The sequence below is a fragment of the Leucopleurus acutus genome (assembly GCF_964270905.1).
Source record: "Leucopleurus acutus genome assembly, chromosome: 15".
Classification (NCBI taxonomy): Eukaryota; Metazoa; Chordata; class Mammalia; order Artiodactyla; family Delphinidae; genus Leucopleurus; species Leucopleurus acutus.
In genome coordinates this window covers 50,993,328-51,016,735 of record NC_139157.1, presented here as the reverse complement: position 1 = coordinate 51,016,735, position 23,408 = coordinate 50,993,328, and the positions used below count along the sequence as shown (strand labels likewise).

Below are 23,408 nucleotides of genomic sequence, written 5' to 3'. Positions count from 1 at the left end.
TAAAACGAGAAGCAAGGACTTCCCTGGTGGCGCAGTGGTTAAGAATCCACCTGCCAATGCACAGCACATGGGTTCGAGCCCTGGTCCGGGAAGATCCACATGCCACGGAGCAACTAAGCCCATGCACCACAACCACTGAGCCTGTGCTCTAGAGCCCGCGACCCACAACTACTGTGCCCACGGGCCACAACTACTAAAGCCCGCGTGCCTAGAGCCCATGCTCCACAACAAGAGAAGCCACTGAATGAGAAGCCCACGCACCGCAACGACGAGTAGCCCACGCACTGCAACGACAAGTAGTAGCCCCTGCTTGCCGCAACTAGAGAAAAGCCCGCGTGAGCAATGATGACCTAATGCAGCCAAAATAAATAAATTAAAAAAACAAAACAAAAAATGAGAATAGCAAGGAATACATAGTGAACATGAAACTACTCTTGTAAACACTAATTTTGCCTTTTAGTTTCACACCATTGAAGAACTCTTAACACCAAAGCTAAGATTTCCCTCCCTCTACAAAAGAACTAATCCAGGCACATATGTTGAAAACTATCATCATCATTTAAACCAATTTTTCTTTTTTTTTTTTTTTTGCAGTACGCGGGCCTCTCACTGTTGTGGCCTCTTCCCGTTGAGGAGCACAGGCTCCGGACGCGCAGGCTCAGCGGCCATGGCTCACGGGCCCAGCCACTCCACGGTATGTGGGATCTTCCCGGACCGGGGCATGAACCCGTGTCCCCTGCATCGGCAGGCGAACTCTCAACCACTGCGCCACCAAGGAAGCCCTAAACCAATTTTTAAAAATAACTGGACCCACTTTTACTAATATCCTCTGCTAGGTCTTGCCCTCCTATCTACTGGATAGATATACGTAGGTAATTCACAGGATACAGTCCTCCAATAATGGCAGCTCTTTCGCTTCCCCTCAGTTTCATCTGTTACCTGTAAATTGATGACTTAGGGTGAAGGTCCAAAGCCCAGGCTAACCAGCATACCCGACAGCCTCAAAAAATCAGACACCTACTCTAATTAAACATGCTAATGGCCTGTTTAAGCAGATGGCCCTGCAAAAATAAAGGGTAACTAGGTCCCTACTCCACCACCTCTTGCTGAGGAACTTGGTCAAGTTACCTCATCTTCTTAGTCTCAGTTTCCTCATCTGAGAAAAAGCAAAAATATCTACCTTAAAGTTAACATAAAACTAATGAGATAAAATATAAAATCCTAGCACAGCACCTGGCACACAGTATGTGCTCAAAAACTTCAATCACCATGAAATGCAAACTTGACCCTGTCACCTCCATGCTTTCGATAACCTTTTAAAGATTCCTCCATAGTCTTTAAGACAAAATTCAAATCCTGACACAAGGTATACAAGATCTTCCTTCAAGATTTGACTTCTCTTTCTCCCCTCCTCCCCCAAGTCAGAAGTACACTCTCTCTCCTTTGAACTTCTAAACCATTCTCTGTTCAGACTGTTCTCAAATTTACTAATCACATCTTACCCCTACTAAGGTTACAATTTCTTTACAAACACGTTTTTATTCATCATTATACCCCTATTTTATATGATACCTAGCAAAGAGTAAGCACTAAGTATGTTTTTTATTGAAATCAATTACTTACTTTACTGTAGGAATAATATTTGGCTGAGGTTTTAATAACCGTAAACGATACCACATACATCTTCCATATACTTTTCTGATATTCTTTAATCGATTTTGCTCTGTCAAAAGAAAGAAAAATAAGGTGATAAGTTCAACGATTTCCACAGTGAAGGCAAAACCAGAGTTAAAACCATACTAACCTTCATTATCATGCTAATATTATATTGGAACAAAGTACTCTCTACTTAAACCTTTAAGAAAAATTCACAAGATAGGCTAAATTTTCTACCACTTAGAACAAATGATCTATCTGGAAAATTTTATTCAACTACCAGGCAATCATTTTTCATGTGAGACTTAACTTCTAACTGAAAAAATTAAAAACTGACTTGAACCCGAAATATTTAGTTATATAATCAGTAATTTCTGAGAAATTCTCTCCTCCTTTCCCTTCTGCTATAAAAGTAACAAAAAGTGCAAAATAGTTGGGACGTGCACTTTATTAAGGAAGCCAAGCAGAAATGATAGTCTTCAAATATGAAAATAATTATGTTAAATGAGAAAAGTCACCCAAACCCTTAAGAAGTTAAAATAGGTTTATATAAGAGTTATAACAAAAGGTATTATTTTAGTCCCCAGGAAAAATCTGCAATTCAATTAAAAAGGAATTAAACCAAAGCCAACATATCATATACTGTTTTACTAAGCTCACCACAATCACTTGGTTTGAATAACTCTCCCAAGTTTAAAAAAAAATTAGGTAAGTTTTAAAATAAAAATCTACCTTTTCATGAAGATGGCATATAGAAAGCAAAGAAAGAAGCCCATGCCACTCCAAAGCCAAAGACAAAAACAAAAGCTTGGAAGGCCAAGAAGGCAGTGCTAGAAAGCATCCATATCCACACACACAAAACAAGAAGACTGCATGTTACCCACTTTCTGGGTGGCTCAAGACACCCCGAAGGCAGCCCGTTTATCCTTGGAAGAGCGACAAGCTTAACCACTATGTCATCATTAAGTTCCCCTTGAGCAGGGAGTTGGTCATGAAGAAGATAGAAGACAGCAATACACCTGGGTTCATTATGAATGTCAAAGCCAACAAGCACCAGATCAAACTGTCTATGAAGAAGCTCTACAACATTGACATGGCCAAGGTCAACACCCTGATCAGGGCTGATGGAGAGAAGAAGGTATGTTCGACTGGCTACTGACTATGATGCTTTGGATGTTGCCAACAAAACTGAGATCATCTCAACTGAGTCCAGCTGCTTAATACTAAATAAAAATTTTTTCACAATATTAAAAAACTACAAAACCAAAGTCCTTAAATGAGATCTCAGGTAAGTAAAAGAACTTTGCATATAATAGAATGTTCCAAAGCTGCCATATAAGAAGCCCACCAACCCTGTTATCACCATGCTTCCAGGAAAGAATCCACATGAGAGAGCTATGTGGCAGGAGGTATCAGAAACAGGTGTGGTGAAGAGGGATCCATGTAGGGGGAGGGGTGGTGGCAGAAAAGGAGACTGGTAATATGCAGGGAGAATTATCAAGTAAGTTAATATATTAAGGATAACTGCAGTCAGTTTTTCACTGTCAGAGAAGGGAGTTACATATGTGAAAAATTAGAAAACATGAAGTAACTCTGTGGTATTAGAGTGGAACTGAAGATATGAGTAAGAACTAGTTAATATCTTTTAATATAGAAATATAGATGTAGATCTATACACATACATACACATTCTCTAACTCTATTAAGTGAGCCTAGGAACAATGACATCTCAATAGCAGTGAGCACACCTAGCACCCAGATCTTGATTTCTAAATAGCATTCTCTGCTAATGGGAACCAGAGATCCAAGTATCTTCCCACAAAATATTACAAAAGGGAAAGAATGATTTTACAGTGGGGAAGTGTGATAGGCTGAATAATTGCCCCCTGTCAAGATGTCCACCACATCCTAAAACCCAGAACCAGTGAATATATTATCTTACATGGCAAAAGGGACTTCACAGATGTGACTAAATTAAAGATTTGAGATGGGAAGATTATCCTATATTATCTGGGTGGTCCCAATATAATCACAGGGGTCCTTATAAGGAAGCAGGAGGGTCAAAGAGAAGATGATATAACAATGCAAGCAGAGGTTGGAGTGATGTTCTTTGAAGATGGAAGGAGAGGTCACAAACCAAAGAATACAGGCTGTCTCCAGAAGCTGGAAAAGGCAAGGATTCTATTCTAAACCCTGCAGAAAGAACCTGCCCTGCCAACACAATCACTAGCCCAGTAAAACCACCCTTGGAAGTCTGGCCTCCAAAACTATAAATTTGTGTAATATTAAGCCACTAAGGTTGTGGTTTGTTACAGCAATGATAGGAAACTAATACAAAAAATCTGGTGGACAACATCTTATCAGGTGATCGGTGAACATCACCAGCAATGAGACAAAGTGCAATCATATACCATCTAACAGAATGCAATGAGAAGAACACAGAATCAGTTTTGTGAAATTCTTCTCTAAGATACATAACCTGAATCTAATAATGAGAAAATACCAGACAACCAAAATTCAGGTCCATTCTACAAAATAATTGGCCTATGATCTTTAAAGTCAAGGAGAAACTAAAGAACTGTTCCAGACTGAAGGAGACTAAAGAAACATGTCGTGATGAAATGGTAGTAATGTAAATTTTCTGATTTTCACAGTTAAATTATGGACACTTCTGAAAACACCACAGGTGATTTTTTAATCTGGATTTCATTAAATTAAGTCTCCCATTTTAAGTATGAAACCAAGGAAACATGTTATAAGAACATGCTGAAGTCTCTATTAACCACAAGGCTTGATCTAGTCAAAGGAATAATATTCTCCCAACGTTTCTGTCCAAGAGAAAGTACACATGGTTTTCAGCCCCCAAAGTCTTGCACGACGTATACACGCACCTTGTATGCCTCACTCTTCCAATCCAAAATTTATATCTTAACCTTTTAGCAGAATATTTAAATAATCAGTAAGTACTATGGGGTATAGTTTACACAGTAACACAGTAATATCCAGCACCACTCAATATTCATAGTACACATTACAAAATTCTATACTAATGACCTCAAGTCAAAGTAACTATCAAAAGTAAAGTCCTTTGGGCTTCCCTGGTGGCGCAGTGGTTGAGAGTCCACCTGCCGATGCGGAGGACACGAGTTCGTGCCCCAGTCCGGGAAGATCCCACATGCCGCGGAGTGGCTGGGCCCGTGAGCCATGGCCGCTGAGCCTGCACGTCTGGAGCCTGTACTCCGCAACGGGAGAGGCCACAACAGTGAGAGGCCCGTGTACCACAAAAAAAAAAAGTAAAGTCCTTCCACAAGGAGGGATGGATTGGGACTTTGGGAACAGCAGATACAAACTATTATATATAGAATAAACAACAAGGTCCTATTGTGTAGCACAGGGCACTATATTTAATATCCTGTAATAAACCATAATGGAAAAGAAAAAAAAAGTAAAGTACTTTGAGAGTTTTTTAAAGGCACTTAGAATAAAAAGAAATTCATTTATCAACTTCTAGTTTATAGAATTACTAGTTTCATGGCCAGCAAAAATTACCTAAGTAATGTCATTAACTTATAATATAGTTTTTAAAGAAATTATTCACATTTATAGAAAAGGGAAATTACAAGGTCATAAAACAATTCTGTGATTTAAAAAAAAATAACAACATATGATGATTGCTCTCAGCAATCATGAAATTTGTATGTCCACGGGAGTAGTCCAGGCTTGGGGGCAGGTTATTATGGTTGTGCTTCACAAGCTATACAGTGCCTTTGCTAAAACAGTCATATCCACCTGTCATGCAGAATGATCTGTCAGTCTGTAATATAACTGAGTGAACCCCCCTTAGCACCATATTCCTAGAACCTAAAGAGCTGAAAGAATGCGAGCCAGATCCGGTCTTCAAACCTGTGTGCCTGCTTACTACAAAAGAATTTTTTAAAAATCATGTACCCTCGGGCTTCCCTGGTGGCACAGTGGTTGAGAGTCTGCCTGCCGATGCAGGGGACACGGGTTCGTGCCCCGGTCCAGGAAGATCCCACATGCCGCGGAGTGGCTAGGCCCGTGAGCCATTGCCGCTGAGCCTGCGCCGTCCAGAGCCTGTGCTCCGCAACGGGAGAGGCCACAACAGTGAGAGGCCCGCATACCGCAAAAAAAAAAAAAAAAAAAAAAAAAATCATCTACCCTCTTGTAGAGTTCTAATTTGACATCTAAAATTTTCATCGTAAGTTTGAAGAGTTGCAAAAGATGTTGTTTCTGACATAAGTTGATATTTTAAAATAAAATAGTTTCATTGCTTTTAAATGTACCAATGAAATCTAAAAATCATAATGGCAATTTCATATCCACCATCATCCATTTACAGAAATTTATGAACAAGCTCTTCATTCTACTTCCCCCACATAATTTTATCCTAATGTAATATATTTTTATCCTGGTAAGTCATTTCTTATAATACTGACACATACTTCTTCAAGTTAATTTGTTTTATTCCCTGTGACTATTTTTCCCAAATTTTTATATTGAAAATTTTCAAGCCTTCAGAAAAGTTGAAAGAATATTACAATGAACAATACCCTTCACCTAAACCCACCAACTATTAACATCCTGCAACTCTTGGCTTTATCTCTAGTTCCTTCTTTCCCTCCCTCTCCCCTTTTTTTAGAATAAGTTGCAGACATCAAGACACTTCACTTCCAAATGCTTTGGCACGCATGACCAAAGAACATCAGTAATTTTACCACAGTGAAGTTTAACACATCCGTAAGGTTTTTTATGTGCTAAAATTTCTGCTGCTACTTTTATCCGTATGTGTGTGTGTGTTATCAAGGCAACATAAATATTACAAATTGATAAACTACTAAAATAAGAGTAAAATATCCGTTACGCTTTCACTTATAAGCAACTTGTAAATATCCCATATGTTCAAAGAGTTGAAAGTCTAAACACTGAAACTTAGTTTTAAAAATAAAAAGTACACTGTTGTCAATATGGCACAATGTTAGGTAAAATAGCTTTATCTTTTACTTTAAGTATGTTTTTTCAAAACTTGGAAGTTGCAGATTATCTTCAGTTATTCAATTTATAGAAAAAACATGCTCCATAACCTAACTGACAAAGGCAGTCCTCACTGTTAAACCAATCAGGCAAACCAAACTTGGTCCAAAAAGTCTGACTTCATTTTTCAGTTCAAATAAATATATCAATATATTTTGAGGATTATAAAAATCACTGAGAAATAAATTTTAGAATATACCTTGCAAAATAGATTACTAAAATTAATAAAGCTAAATGATATAGAGATAACATAATTTACTTAAAAGAAAAAAATGTACCACACTTCTTTCTAAAATTCAGTGACTCCTAAAAACTATTCCTAAATCCCTTAAGGGGTCCAAGAAAATAGTACCAAGAATCAAAAGGTTATATTCAATACCCCAAAAAGTCTAGAATACATTATATATCAGTTTTCTAGCTACCCAAAGTCTCTCTGCAGCTAGTTGAGAATATATTATTACCTCAATGTGATGACCCTGGCTCACTCGTTGTTGGGACAATTTTGTTCTTTTATTTAAAAAAAACAGGAAAACACGTTTCACTGTAATAGTGCAGTTTGGTTCCTAGAATACTTCAAAATAGAAAAGGCATGAAAATGATCATTTGGAAATGAAAAACAGAATTCAGTGCTCCAGACCTCCAAAACTATCGCTTACCTAGTCACCCTAATCTCAAAACAGACTAACAGAGACTAAAGCTTCTGTTATGCTCTTAACCTGAATCTGAATAGTTAGCCATAGTGTGTCATTCTCAAGGCCAGGTCAGAACTGTTTGGATTTGGGATAGATAAGACACTTAACGCTACTCACCATCACTACCACCCAGTGCACACAATCACAGATTACCTAAATTGGAAGGATTTCAGAAACCTGGGTTCAGTTGCCACCTACCCCCCTATGCATACCCTGGCAACAGAGAAGGAAACCCAGAAAGCAGCTGAAAATGTTTGGATCAGAGTAGAACCACCCCACCAGAACCAAAGTTCATAATCCTCAGGAATGCCTAAGGATTATATAAGTGCAACGTAAGTGCAAACCAATACAAACCAAGTGGTTCAAATAGATTCAGCTGGTGCTTGACTGGACAGCAGCATACAACTATACCATATGCTTACCCACCTCAATTTTATTTTCCCTTTAGAGTACTGAAACGAGTACTATAGAGCAGTTTTTCAGCTCAGCACTATGGACATTTTGGACTAGGTAACAGTTGTGGGGAGCTGCCCTGTGTATTAGAGTATGTTTGGCAGCATTATGGTCTCTACCCACTAGGTGCCAAGAGCACCTCCCCACTGGAGACAATATTAAACACACACACACCAAAACACATGGCTATAGCGGGGTCATGGAAAGCAGCTGAATGATATGGCCTGAAGACCAGGGACACAGGGAGAAGAAAGGAAAGGTTGGGAGAATAAACAGAGGTGATAAGGCAACAATTCTCTTTTTCCATTCCCCTACAAGTATCCTTCAGGCAAAGGGAATCACTATATATTTGAGTACTTATGAACACCTTGAGGGAGGGGGAGGTTGGGGAGCTTGATTATTTTAAAAGAAGAAAAAAGCCAGACAACAAAAAAAAAGCTGGAGGAAGAAAGCCCACAACAATCTCAATTAATAGTAGTTTAGCACACTTCAGAGGTCATCTGAAGGCAAAAATATTAAGATATTCCATAATTATCCCTGGGGGTATATCTCACAATTACAAGTGTTAAGCTGTCATTGTAAGCAACCTTTGTAAAGACCACTTAAAAAATTTAGCAAGTGGCTACATTATGGAGATTAAAAATATATACTTACAGGATGATCAAACACCTAATGTTATATAATACTGCACTTGTGGCTTGGAATAAAATTTCCAGTGATGGTATCATATTCAGAGCCCAAAAGTGCTATATCACAAACGCAGATGAAACATATACATTCTGAAAAACTGTTAGATGACTCCTAAAATAGCTCTGGTGATCACAAAGACACTGAGGTTGAATACATGAGGAGTTTGAAAATAATTGTTTCCTGAAATGTAAGGGGATAAAATTGTATTTTTAAGTACTATATTTTACAGTATATGATTTTTAAATATTTTAAGTAGATACGACTTCATCCTTTAAAGGGTATATATCCATGCTGGGCAAAAAACTTTTTTCACCTCATTAAGAAATAGGAGACCTTGTCAACTTCTCTGCTTAGAAACTTCCAATAGCTTCCAACTGCACCTAAAATAAAATCTAAGCTTCGTACCAGGCTTACAGACGTTATCAGCATCCCAGCTCCCTCTCTGACTTTATCCCTGATTCTTTTCCTCACCTGCCACACTCTTGCCACTTTGGTCTTCTCTGTTCCTGGAATATGTCCAACTCTTTCTTCCCTTGAAGACTTTGAACACTGTTTCCCCAGCCTGAAACAGGCTTTTCCACTCAAATCAGATCTTTGAATGGCTGGCTCCCTTTTGTCACTCAGCTTGAAGAAACTTTCTCAGGAAAATTTTCTCTGAATATTCTACTTCTCCACACAGTATTTATCACTGTCTGATTTTGTTTGTTTATTTGTTTAGATGTCAATCATCTCCCCCACACTAAGATGTAAGCTTCAAGAGAGCAGGGATCCTGTCTATATTGTTCACTCCCATATTCCATTGCCTAACATAATGCCTGGCAAATAGTAGGTGCTTAACAAATATTTGTTGAATGTTTTAATTACTTCATTTAGACCTCCCAACCACCCTGGGGGTACGTATGTATGGATGGATGATTGTACTTCAAAACAAAACAAAAAAACCTGAGGCTCAGTGAGGTTAAGTAACTTGCCCAAAGTTACAGACGGTACCAAAGGAATTGCAAATAACCACTAAAGAATACAGATGAGACTTGTGTCCAGGTTTAAATTCATAGGCCTGTGCACATAATCACTTTAACTGTCTTTCCTAATCAAAGAATAGTTAGATTGCCTTGACAATTCTCAAAAGCAGCTAAAATATATTATGTCTCTATTCTCATTAACTTAACCAGACAAGACTGTATCTCCGAAGCAGAAAATGTCATACGAAGAAATTCAAGTCAAAATATTTAAGAACAAGGAGTAGCTAAAAACAACTGATTAGATGACACCTCTAAACTTCTGAAACAGAAGTTTACAGACCAGGGATTCCCTGGCGGTCCAGTGGTTAGGACTCGGCGCTTTCACTGCCGTGGCCCGGGTTCAATCCCTGGTGGAGGAACTAAGACCCCGCAAGCCGTGCAGCATGGCCCAAAACAAACAAACAACAACAAAAAAAAAAACAATAAAAATTTATTTTAAAAAAAAAGTACTACAGGGCTTTCCTGGTGGCGCAGTGGTTGAGAGTCTGCCTGCCGATGCGGGGGACACGGGTTCGTGCCCCGGTCTGGGAAGATCCCACATGTCGCGGAACGGCTAGGCCCGTGAGCCATGGCCGCTGAGCCTGCGCGTCCAGAGCCTGTGCTCCGCGACGGGAGAGGCCACAACAGTGAGAGGCCCGCATACCGCAAAAAAAAAAAAAAAAAAAAAAAGTACTACAAATAAAACCGCCACAAGGACTTCAGTATTAAAGAGTGTGGGACAAGGCAATGTAGCACATAAATTTGAGGGGGAGGGGATGGTAAACCAGTTCTTTTTTGTTTGTTTTAGCTCAATTTGCTACAGAAGTGTCACGATCCAAAAGAAAAGCAAACCATCCCTCATATCTGTAGGACACAGGGGTTTTTGTGAGCCATTTGTCTCTAAGCCAGAAGATAATACTAAGGAAAGAAGGGGAGTCTCAACTGCAGGAACGATTCATTTCAAGCTACATTTCTTTTTTTTTTTTTAACAGATTTTATTTATTTAGTTAGGCTGCATCAGGTCTTAGTTGCAGCATGCAGGATCTTTTGCTTCGGCACATGGGCTTTTTGTGGCGTGCAGGTTTTCTCTTCTCTAGTTGTGGCGCGGGCTCCACAGCTCGTGGGCTATATAGTTTGTGGCACGCAGGCTCTCTAGTTGAGGTGCACGGGCTCAGTAGTTGTGGCGCGCAGGCTTAGTTGCCCCACAGCATGTGGGATCTTAGTTTCCCGACCAGGGATCTCAAACCCGCGTCCCCTGCATTGCAGGGGAGATTCTTTACCACTGGACCACCAAGGAAGTCCCTCAAATTACATTTCTTAAACTGAACTAGAGGTGCAAGATAGTGGAGAATTCTAAACGAACTATAGTGTGCTGCAAGTGGGTCCCCGAGAAGGATGCTATGTCTCCTTAGCATACTCTCAAACATGACCCAAGACCCTATTAAAGGGTCCCCTCTACCCTGCCATCTCATCAGCCAACAGCACAGCTACTCTCTTAGCTACCTTACTTTTCATCCATTCCTCTACCATTACCAATCTATTTTTCTTTTCACCTTTATCTCAAGTGATAATCCATAGCCCAAGTCAAAGGTTAATTATTTCTAAGACAAAACAAGAGAAAAAGAAATAGAGAAACTCAAATACTGTTACAGTAAAGAAATACTAGCTTTAAAAAAAAAATGGCAATTTAAAACACAAGGATGGGGCTTCCCTGGTGGGGCAGTGGTTAAGAACCCGCCTGCCAATGCAGGGGACACAGGCTTCAAGCCCTGGTCCGGGAAGATACCACCTGCCGCGGAGCAACTAAGCTCGTGCACCACAACCACTGAGCCTGCGCTCTAGAACTACTGAAGCCTGTGCACCTACAGCCTGTGCTCTGCAACAAGAGAAGCCACTGCAATGAGAAGCCCGCATACTGCAACGAAGAGTGGCCCCCACTCACCGCAGCTAGAGAAAGCCCGCACGCAGCAACAAAGACGCGACACAGCCAAAAATAAAAATAAAATTAATTAATTAATTTAAAAAAAAAAACACACAAGGATGTATGTCCCACTGGGACCTTAAACACTACATACCCCAAAGTAAAGACAATTCACTGAGCTGAAAGGGCCTGCAGACATAAGAGGTACAGAGAATGTCTTCCTCCTTCTATGGCTATGATTGGCTCATTCCATCATAGCCAATCTAGCCAAAGATTCTTTGAATAAGCTTTTAGACATTAATACAAATTCATACAGTAAACTGAACATATACATAAGAGCAGAAGGAAGAAAGTATTCACCATTCTGACACCCAGATAATAATCAATAATAACATTTTAATGTGTTTCCTTTGTAGTCCTCTTTCAGAGAACATCTGGGAAGGAGGAAGGAAGAAAGGAAAGTTGGCAAGGTTGAAGTTACATACTCAGGAAAGACTTCTCTATGAACAAGATAATTCCAGCAACTAATTTCTAGGGGCAATGTGCTTCCCTCAATCAGAGGGCTGTGGGGCTGCTTCAATCAAGGCCCTCAAGAACACTTCTGCAGTAATGATGACATCTACTACTTCTCCCCAGTGCAGCAGATGCCCAAGAGATAGTTTCTCAGACAGAAGAACAAGCAGGACATACAAATGCTAATTTAAGGGCAGCACTCTATAATGTACCAGCGTACAAACTGACAGACACAAACACATAAAGCTAAAGTTTGTGTTAAAATCACATTACCTGTAATTTTTAATTTCTAAATATCTCCCGTGTTTAGAAACTCAATGTAAACATCATTTAATGACTACTAATAACCAAATGAATTGACACCATAATATACCTACCATCCTATAATTCGACATACAAACTGTTTCTGATTTTTTGGTATTATGGGCATTTAAATACGATGTTCTGAGACTCAATTTCCAACGTAGGGGTGGGGAGGGTCCCCACACCTTCGACAAGTAATTCTTGGAATACCAGCTAGGTGTCCGAAAATTCAACTCAGTTCTGACACTATCTACCCAGAGTTAGCATCAGACTCCACAGGTTGAGGGCTCAGTCCCACAAGACTGTACATCCATGCCCCCCTACTTTAGATGCCAGTCGCAAGCCCAGGTTATAGACTGGGGGATTCCAACCACCTCCTCCTTTGGTTTGATTAATTTGCTAAAGTGGCTCACAGAACTCAGAGAAACATTTCACTTACTATATCACCGGTTTACTAAAAAAGGATACAACTGAGGAAAAGCCAAATGGAACAGATGCATAGAGCAAGGTTTGGGGAAAGGGTGAGGAGCTTCCATGCCCTCTCTAGGTGCACCTCTCCCCCAAAATCTCCATGTGTTCACCAAGCCAGAAGCCTCTCTGAACCCTATCCTTTTGGGGTTTTATAGAGGCTTCATATAGGCACGGTTGATTAAATCACTGGCCATTGGCATTTGAGCTCAATCCCTAGCCCCTCTACCATCCCTGGAGATCAGGGGTAGGACTGAAAGTTCCAACCCCCTAATCACATGGTTGGTTCTCCTGGTGACCAGCAGGGTCCCTTTTCAGTGCTTCCAAAAGTCACCTCATTCACATAACAAAAGATACCTGTATCACTCTTAACACTTAGGAAATTCCAAGGATTTTGGAAGTTGTGAGCAGGAACTGTGGACAAAGACCAAATATATACAAGAACCATACATCTGGTCATTCAGATGACCAAAATATATTTTTATAAGTCACAATATCACAGTATCTTTCTTTGGTCCTATGAGTATTTAGAACTATATCCTTAGAACAGTGTCCCAGAAGTGGAATTACTAAATTTAAAATTTTTAACATTTTTATAGCTTTCTTCTAAAAAAGGAAGTAGGACTATACATTCTTTTCAGCAGTTGGCATGAATGGCACCACCATTCTTCAGCAGCCAGTATTAAATCCAATTTTTACTAACCTGTACTCAAACTCTTGAAGGCAGACATTGTTGTCATATACATAATCAGCCCTGCCCTTTCCAGTTGCCAAGAATATAGCAAGCACTACATAAATATTTGTATAGAATGTAGAGAACACCTTTATTAAATAAATATTGGTGGGTACCTACTATGTGCCTGGATGTTTCTGGACGCTGATACAGCAGAAAACAAAACAAAAACCCCTGCTCTCACACACCATACTTTCTAGCAGAGGAGAAAGCAATAAACAAATTAAGTAAACTATATAGTATATTAGAAGATGATAAGTGTTATGAAGAGAAATAAAACAGAAAAAGGGAAGAGCTTCTTTGAAGGTAGAAAAAAACTTAAGAATTTTAAATAAGGTGCTCAAAGAAGGCAACACTGAGAAGATGGTGTTTGAGCAAGGACATAATGGAGATGGGGGAGGTCGTAATGTGGCTCCTAGAGAAAAAGCATTCCAGGCATAGGGAGCAGCAACTATAACGGTTCAAAAGAAGTGTGCCTCATGTGCCCTAAGAACAGCAGAGCGGCTAGTATGACTGGAATGGAAGAAACAAGAGAGAAAGTATAAGAAATGAAGTCGGGCTTCCCTGGTGGCGCAGTGGTTGAGGGTCCGCCTGCAGATGCAGGGGACGCGGGTTCGTGCCCCGGTCCGGGAAGATCCCACATGCCACGGAGTGGCTGGGCCCGTGAGCCATGGCTGCTGAGCCTGCGTGTCCGGAGCCTGTGCTCCGCAACGGGAGAGGCCACAACAGTGAGAGGCCCGCGTACCGCAAAAAAAAAAAAAAAAAAAAAAAAATTAAGAAATGAAGTCAAAAAGCTCATGAAGGACTTCACAGGCCACTCTAATGACTTTAGCTTCTACTCTGATTGAGATGGGAGAGGCTTAAATGGTTCTGAGCAGAAGAGTGACATGGGCCAGCTTCAGTTCTAAAAGGATCACTCTGCTACTATTTTGAGAAAAGACTGCAAGGAGTAAGGGTAGAAACAATGAGACTAGTTGGAAGGCTAATGATAATCCAGGCAATAAAACGGGGTGGTGGTGGTGGTGGAGCAGTAAGAAATGGTCAGACTAGATATAATAATTTGAAGGTAGAGCCAACAGGACACACTAAAAGTCTGGAAGTGACATATGAGACAAAGAGATGAACCAAGAATAACTCTAAGGCTTCTTGCCAGAACAGTTGAAAAAACAGATGTGATTAACTGAGATGGAGAAGACTATAAGTCAAGAAGGTTGGGGAGAGGGGAGACAGAAATCACATCAGTATTTTGCATATTAAGATGTCCATTAGATATGCAAATGGAAATGTGGACTCGGAACTTACATATACAGAAGGCTGGAGTTCAAGGAAAGAGTTCTAGACTGGAAATATAAGTTTTTATGAGTCACACAGCTGATATTTAAAGCCATGAGACCAGATGAGATCACCATAGGAATAAGTGTGGATGGAAAAGAAGTCAAGGACTCAGCCTTGAGGTATTCTAAAATTAAGAGGTCCTCACTAGTAAACTATGCTCAATAAATTATCCCACAAAAATAGAGACTACCCACATGTCTAGAGCCAACTGATTTTTGAAAAGGCTATTGTTCATTCAATGAAAAATGAACAGTCTCTTCAACAAATACTGCTTGAACAAATGGATTTCCACCCCTAGGAATATACCCCAAAGAACTGAAAATAAGAACTCAGACATTTGAATGCCAATGTTCACTGCAGCATTATTCACAAAAGACAAAGAACAGAAACAACCCATGTGTTCATCAACAGATGAGTGAATAAAAATGTGGTATATCTGTACAACGGAATATTATTCAGCCATAAAAAGAATGAAGTTCTGATACATGCTACAACATGGATGAATCTAGAAAACATTATGCTAAATGAAATAAGCTAAACACAAAAGGACAAATATTGTATGATTCCACTTATATGAAATATCTAGAATAGGCAAATTTACAGAGACAAAAAGTAGCTTAGAGTTTACCAGGGGCTGAAGGAAAGAGAGAATGAGAAGTTATTGCTCAACAGGTACACAGTTTTATTTGGGATGACGAAAAATTTTGGAAAGATGATGGCTGCACAACATTGTGAATGTAATTAATGCTAATGAACTGTACATTTTAAATGGTTAAAACTACAAATTTTATGTTTTATATACATACTACCACAATAAAAATTTTAAAAGAAAAGTAATATATCAAGTAATATCTCAAGTATGTCCCTTACCTTCCTATTGCTACCACCATTGTTTGGGCCCATATTATTTCTTGTCTGCTTCTCGATCTCTATACTGTCTCATCCTATGAGATGTTATTACATTAACTGGCATATAGCACAGTTGCAAAAGTGTTCTAAAATGTTCAAAATGACACACTGTCAACCAAATGACATATACACTCTTCAGCTGAACATACAAGGTTTTCTATATGACTTAATCAAGTTTTCTGGCCTTTTCTCACACTTTTTCACTCTGGGAACTCTGCTGCAACTGGTTTGATCTGTACTTTAAACATGTTTCATGCTTTCCAGGCTCTACACTTTTGCTCATGTGACTTCTTCTTTGCACCTCCTCCCTCCACTCCACCCATTAAATCCTTCTCATCCTTTAACAGTCCAGTCAAAATCAACTTACTCTGAAGAGCCTTTTCTCACCTCTAGATACCCACTACCACCCCCAACTAGATGCAAATACTTTATCCAACTAACTTCCATAGCACTTGCTTTCACTTCTCTTACACTTTCTTTGTTGTGCTTTGGATATAATAATTTGTGTATCTGTCTAATCCTAATTCTCCCACCCCATCCAGATTATAAACTCTATCAAAAGACTATATTTACACTGCATTCGTCTTTGTACCATCTGCTGCTCCTAGTACAGGCAAACAGTGAATGCTCAATCAATAACTACTAGATTTAACTAAAGAGGCAAAAATCTAAAGTGAAAAACATCTGGAATCTACACAAGAAAATTCCTTCATCCATACTGACAAATATAATTCCAAAATGTAAGGAACACCTTATGTTACCAAACCCAAGTTTGGGTTTGCTCACCTGCCACAGCAAAGCCAATTTACTGACGCTGGGTTGTGGTGAAGGAAAGTACAGCATTTACTGCAGGTGCCAAGCAAGGAGTAGGGTAGTTTATGCTCAAAAGACCCAAACTCCCCAACTGTTTTCAGGCAAGGGTTTTTAAAGGCAGCATCTGGGGGTGAGGGCTGCAAGTCACCACAGGGTTGGGGGCGGGGGACAGGTCTTAGTTCCTGAAGAACAACTCCAAGAGATCCTTCAGATAGTTCTGTATAACCCTTGAGGAGGAACTAGGACTCTGTTTTATCCCTGAACTATTGTCATTACTTTTCTTGTTTAACTGCTTTTCCTTTGTTTCTGCATTCCCTCACTTCCCTACTTAGTAGCTACCTATGCCTACTCTTTGGAACTCAAGGAAGGCCTAGGAGACTAAAGTCTTTTTCTACAAACAAGAAATGGGGGACATGGAGGGGCTTTTGTACCTGGCAGGGTCCTGCTTGGTTTCAATCCCCCTTTCCTTTGATACTCCTCAATCTTGAGGGGAACAGATATGGGACAAGAAAGGGAATAACGTTTTGAATAGATAGGTTAATCATAAACTCGGCAGAGGAACTCGGGGTTTAGGGGGACTTGGTTTCGCTTATTAAGAGAATGAACAATAATGCCTTTCAACAATGTGACGGTGAGATGGTGTAACAACATTTGTCATGAACAGAGTCTGGTAATGGGACGTTTTTTTAAAAGGAAGTCTGAGTACAATATGGATATATTTGTTATGACCTGTAAAGTATAATTAAGGGAATGAACATCTGAAAATTTTATTTTATATGAAAGTAAGCCTATCTTTGTCTTTCAGGTTCTCCAAGATCAAGCAAGAATGCAAGATAGCCTTTAAAAACAATTTTATAAATGCATTTACTAATCCAATGTCTGTCACCGAATTTATAAAACCTAAATGTTGTACTATAATTCAGACTGCCAAGTTTCCTCTATGACGTGGGACTTAAATGTGTATATGCTCACGTCTGATACCTTTTCTGTCCAGACAGAACCCAGAGGGAATGACTACTTTAAAATGACTCAAACTTCTCAGATCTCTAATACCCCTTCAAAATCTAAAATCTTAGGAAGACTATATGTTCTAAGTGGAATATGAACATTCATAAAATATACTCCTTTGAACACAAAACTGATAACTAGCTAGTTTTTTCTGTTAAAAAATCCACTCAACAAGAGATTGAGATAACTCTACTGTAATTACAAATTATCTAGATAAATCAATAGATAAAGCCAACATTTCATTTTAAATAAAAATGTTCATCCCATCCTTTTCCCTGCACTCAACCCTAAAACTGATAAAAGTTAATATGTTATTATTGGACCAATCACCAAACAGCTTTTAAGAGGAAGAGAAACAAAACAGAAATGAATGAAAAATTCAAAATCTGCACTCCAGGGCTTCCCTGGTGGCACAGTGGTAGAGAGTCCACCTGCCGATGCAGGGGACACGGGTTCATGCCCCGGTCCGGGAAGATCCCACATGCCGCAGAGCGGCTAGGCCCGTGAGCCATGGCCGCTGAGCCTGTGTGTCCGGAGCCTGTGCTCCGCAACGGGAGAGGCCACACAACAGTGAGAGGCCCGTGTACCGCAAAAAAAACACAAAAAACAAAATCTGCACTCCACTCTCTCATTCCCTCCACGGTACTTATATTCCACAAACAGCCCATGCTATCTTAGAATTCTCTTTCTAACCTGCTCATTCCCCTATATGCTGACATCTCAAAGGACTAACAAGCCTCTGAAATGGATTCCTTCTCCATCTAGTTTTTCCCCACCCAGACACCACCACCTCCCACCAAACCATTCTCCACTCAAAGCTCCACAAAAGCAAAACTGACCATGTAAATTATCCTACTTAAAAACCTCCATTATTTACCCAATAACTTATAGGATGAAGTATAAAATGGTTGATTTGCTCCTAAGTGCCAATCACATTAAATCTTTACCACTTACTGAACATCTCCACGCTTTTGCATATGCTTTCCCCTACAACTGGAATGCACTTCTCCCATTTAACTTTTAAGACCTATCTCAAATCAACTCCTCTACATTAAACACCAAATCCCCAAACAGAATTATTCTCTCCTTCCTCTGTGCTCCCACAGCACTTTCCACTTATCATTTTAATACTTATTATAATGTGTTATAGTAATTACAGGAGAGAGTATAAGGTAGTGGCTAACAAGAGAAGCTTTGGCATAAGATGGATTTGGGTCCAACACTCAATCTTCCACCTAGTAGCAATATAGCTTCAGACAAGTTGGTTACCTCCTCTAGGGCTCAATTTTCTCATTAATAAAATTGGGATAACACTTGAGTCTAGTTTAAAGTGCTATAGTGAGTGCATTCAGCACTACCCATCCTTGAGGCTAGTCAACATTCAATGAACAGCAGCAAAGCTGAGGTGAGGATCACAATTATCTGTCTAAGACTGGAGGAGGATGTGGGGTCTCCCCCCAACAAGAAAAGGGACTATGTCTAAAGTCATCCCAAGGGGATGCACACACCAAAATGTTTAATCACTTCTGGGTGATTTGGGTGATGGAATTACAAGCAATTTTTGTTCTGTTCCTTTGATCTTTTCTGCACTGAGTATATGCAACTTACTAAGAAAAAAGCTATAAGCCCTTAAATACCTGATCCATCGGCCTTCCCTCGTGGCGCAGTGGTTGAGAATCCACCTGCCAATGCAGGGGACACAGGTTCAATCCCTGGTCCGGGAAGATCCCACGTACCACGGAGCAACTAAGCCCTGTGTGCCACAGCTACCGAGCCTATGCTCTAGAGCCCGCGAGCCACAACTACTGAGCCTGCGTGCTGCAACTACTGAAGCCCGTGTGCCTAGAGCCTGTGCTCCATAACAACAGAGGCCACCACAGTGAGAAGCCCACGCACCGCAACGAAGAGTAGCCCCGGCTCGCCACAACTAAAGAAAGCCCACGTGCAGCAACGAAGACCCAATGCTGCCCCAAATAAAAAAATAAATATAAAAAGAAAGCTTTAAAAAAAAAAAATCTGATCCATCACCTAGAAGCAGCATCTAGCACAAAGTATTATGCTCTATAAATACTTGCAAAATGAAGAAAATTCTACAGCATATTTAGTTTTACAAGCAAGCATGTTTATATGCATTTATTTCTTTGCTTCTCATAATCACTTCTTGGGTAGGTAGGGCAGGTTATTATTATCACCCCTAGAAAATGAGGATGAGAGTTCAGAAACAACTAAACAGGGACTAGACTGGAACTTAAAACCAAAACTTCTAACTTCAAATACAGCGTTTTTTACTTTACTACTAAACACTAAAAGTGAACTCCTACTCACATTCCCAAGTCAGAGAGCTAAATCACTTGTACACTATTTGAGAGGGCGCAAGCAAAGAAGAATAAAGGAATGTAACTTTTTTTTTAAAAGTTTCATTAATCCTTTCAAACAATGGGGGAAAAAATCTGAGTACATAAGTGTACCAAATCAAACTGTTCCACAAAGTCTAAGTAACCAGCAAAAACAGCAGGAGCTAAGAGCCCCAATATGTGCCAGACACTGTTCTAAACATTTTACATATACCTATTTTATTAATTTAATTCTATAAAACAGATAACTACTGTCTCTAGTTCACAAATGAGTAAACTAAAACACAGAAATTAAATCACTTGCCTAAGATAACACAGTAATTGGCAGATCCAGGTTTCAAAACTAGGCAGTTTTGAAAAAGTAAGATCAAGGAGTCAAAGAAAAAAACCTCCAAAATCTGGGGAAAGCAGTGATATATTTTATCTCAATTCAAAGGATCTATAATCCTTAACTTATGGAAAGAATAAAAGCCCTCTCTGGATTATTTGAATTTCTAATAATTAGAAACAGTTATTTTCTCTTGTCAAATATCACTATAAACCTATTAAAGTTGCTTTAACAAAAATATTCTACTTTCAACTACAAGAATTTTACAGCCCTATTCTACAGTAAGTACTTCTTAGCTTTGTAAAATAAAAAAGCTAAGACATTAGAGGTTTTTTTGTTTTCAGGAAAGTGCACATATCAAAAGAAATACACCACCTCCCAAAATGACAACTCCAACAAAAGACCACTACCTACCTTAGCAACACTACTCAAACCTAGTTACAATTTACAATTACATAGGGACTTTTAAAAAACCAATACATAGCACCCACTCCAGACCAACTAAATCACAATATCTGGTGATGGGTCTAAGTGTTTTTAAAAGGTCCCCCAAGTGATTCTAATGAGTAGTCAGGTTTAAGAACCACTATTCTAAGGAAATCCAAACCCTCCATATTATTACTTCACACAGAGCTTTTGCCCATAAAGGTCTGAAAAAGTATTCAGTCATCTTATTCAGCCAATTTGCAAACAACCAAGAGAGTGAGATAAATAGGACCCTTCAACTACTAAAAGGGGTATTAATTATAAGCACACTTAGCCCAACGGATTAGACAAAAATCAAGGCAAAAGGATTCCAATGATAATGTTTTGGATAACAGAGTAACTTCAATTAACACGTCAAATATGCCAATGACCAAGCTATTTCTATTTGTCAAACCCTACATTTTCCAATCTGAAATGACGCCATGCTTTCTGATGGACTCAAGAGCCCAAAAATTCCAAAAGAGCAACACTGAAACAACTGTCACCTTGAAACTGAAAGCCCCCAAATGTGTCATCTTTTAAAAAAGCTAAACAAAGATTAAACTCAACTTTAATATTGTACAATTGCTGGGTAAATCTTTTTATGCTTTCATATAGAAGACACCCCTGAAAAGTCAATATTGCCATAAGAACTCTGAAATTCAAAATTACATGCCTAGATGTTTGCAGGAACATAATTTGGTGACTTGGACTGATAGAAGGCTACTTATAACCTTTATTCATAGTCATATTTTGCTGCTGGGATATTAATTTGATTATTGGTGCTGTTTTAGACCCTTAAAGGCTTGTTAGGGTAGGTACTATCTTTCTAAAATTTGAAAAACTCTGTAGCATACCTGTCCTCAAGCGTTTTGAATAAAGCATGTGGATCTGTAGTAGTAATTTTGAATAACACAACAGGATATTTTAATATTTGATTTTTGAAGCTTACTTAGTTTTCCTGTGAAACTGTAAGTAGCTAAAAGCACTGAATCAGTCTTAAAGCATAACAAGTTCCGATTTGATTCCATGCTTCACTGGTAACAGTGTCCCCAAAGTACAGTATACCACCTGGACAACCCAGACTCCCACCACACCCAACTTGAGAGAATCTGTTTACTCACGTTAGCATAGCTCTTGTGAAACAGAAAGCCTTCCCTAAATGTTCTTACTCAAAAGCTACTTGTTACTGTTAACGCTACCACAAACAACCTACTAAGGCCTTGCAGTTCTATCGGTTTTAAGAATATCACCTGCCATATATCCTAGTAGAGTGCAACAAACGGAATCCAAAACCCAAACATAAAATGCCTTGCAAAGAATCTAAATAATTCTGTGTTCTAATCCGACGTTGTTTAATGTGAAAAGATTCAGAACTAAAAGCAAACGTACCAGCTACCTCACAACCGGACTACCTAGAAGACTTAATCCTTCCTTCATACTTGCACTTTTTCCGCCATAAACAACAGGAAACTCCAAAGAAACGGAAATAGAGAGAAAAGCCTAATTTTTCCTAAGGGGAATAACGGCATTGCTTCCAACCCCCCCCCCCAGTGTGAGTGAACAAATGAAAAAGCAACGGGGGAAAGGCACGGGGGGAGGGGCGGTTGGCGAGCTCAGATGGAGTCCTATACCTGCCACCCAGCTCACACGGTGCCCGAAACATCTGTAACGACCGCTGCAACAGGGAAACTGGGCTGTGGGGGTAAGAAGACCGTGGCCTGGGGGCTCAGAGTGGAGCCTGCACGCTCGGCTTCCTCCTTGGCCAACTCTTCTCTCACCTCCCAATTCCCATCCTCCCTATCCCACCCTGCTCCCTCCGTAAAGAAAAATACCCAATAAAACTGGAGGCAGAGAAGACAAAGAGGCAAAACGAGGCTGCAAGGAGCGTCCAGAACAATGGGGGACAGGGTGCAAAGCGAAACTCCCGAGGAGGACAATGAAGGGGGTGGAGAGGAACCCGGAGAGGCACAGAGGGAAACACCGCCGAGTTCGGGCCCCGCCAGCGGCGGACGCCTGGACTTGAGGCCCGGCCGCGCGGGCGGTATCACCCCGGGCGCGGCGGGCTGGGCAAGAGCGGGTGGGAACGGCGCGGCCCGGTGGGGCCGGCGGAGCCTGCGCGTGTCCACGGGCTGCTGCCGGCAGGACTCACCGGCATTCTGATCTCGGGGCCAGAGGTAGTATGTGGCCGGGATCACGATGAGCCCCACGAAGGAGGTGAGGAAGTAGAAGAAGGTGTTCCCGCTGTCATCGTACTGGAACTGCTGCCCCGCCATGGCACCCCCTCCTCCGCCTCCCTCGTCTCACCACCGCCGCCACGACCCCGCTCTGCTTTCGAGCTCCCAGCGCCCCGGCCGCGTGTGGCGTAGCTCCTACGCCGCCGCCGCCGCCGCCTCTCCTCCCCGCCCCCACGCTACTCTCACGGACCCGCCGCCGCCACCGCCGCTGCGGTCCCAGCTCTCGCGAGAAGAGATAGCTCCCTCCCCGCGCGGTTTTTCCCTCCTCTGCCCCCCGCCGCTCCCCAACCAGCTCGCAGAGAGAGACGTGGCGCGCGCAGCCGAAGAATTCTGCGAGCTCCCGCCCTTAGCCCTGCCCGCTTAGCCTTAGCTCCGCCCCTCAAGCTCTGGTAGACCCTCCCTGAAGGCCCCGCCCCTACCCCTAAAGTCCCTCCCCCTCCCTCTTCAGTTTCCTTTCCCAGGGTCCAGCTCCGGGTC

General features: G+C 40.7%; 1 protein-coding gene across 1 annotated transcript in view; it reads right to left on the bottom strand.

Moving 5' to 3' along the window:
• Window positions 1-23,032, bottom strand: part of SEC63 (SEC63 homolog, protein translocation regulator) — a 69,080-nt gene extending 46,048 nt beyond the window's left edge. The window contains exons 1-2 of the mRNA XM_082856014.1: window positions 22,847-23,032; window positions 1,624-1,723 (exon numbers count right to left, since the gene is read on the bottom strand). Of these exons, the coding sequence (XP_082712140.1) occupies window positions 1,624-1,723; window positions 22,847-22,970 (224 nt within the window). The 5' untranslated portion in view covers window positions 22,971-23,032. The remainder of the gene's footprint in view (window positions 1-1,623; window positions 1,724-22,846) is intronic.
• Window positions 23,033-23,408: the final 376 nt, after the last annotated feature.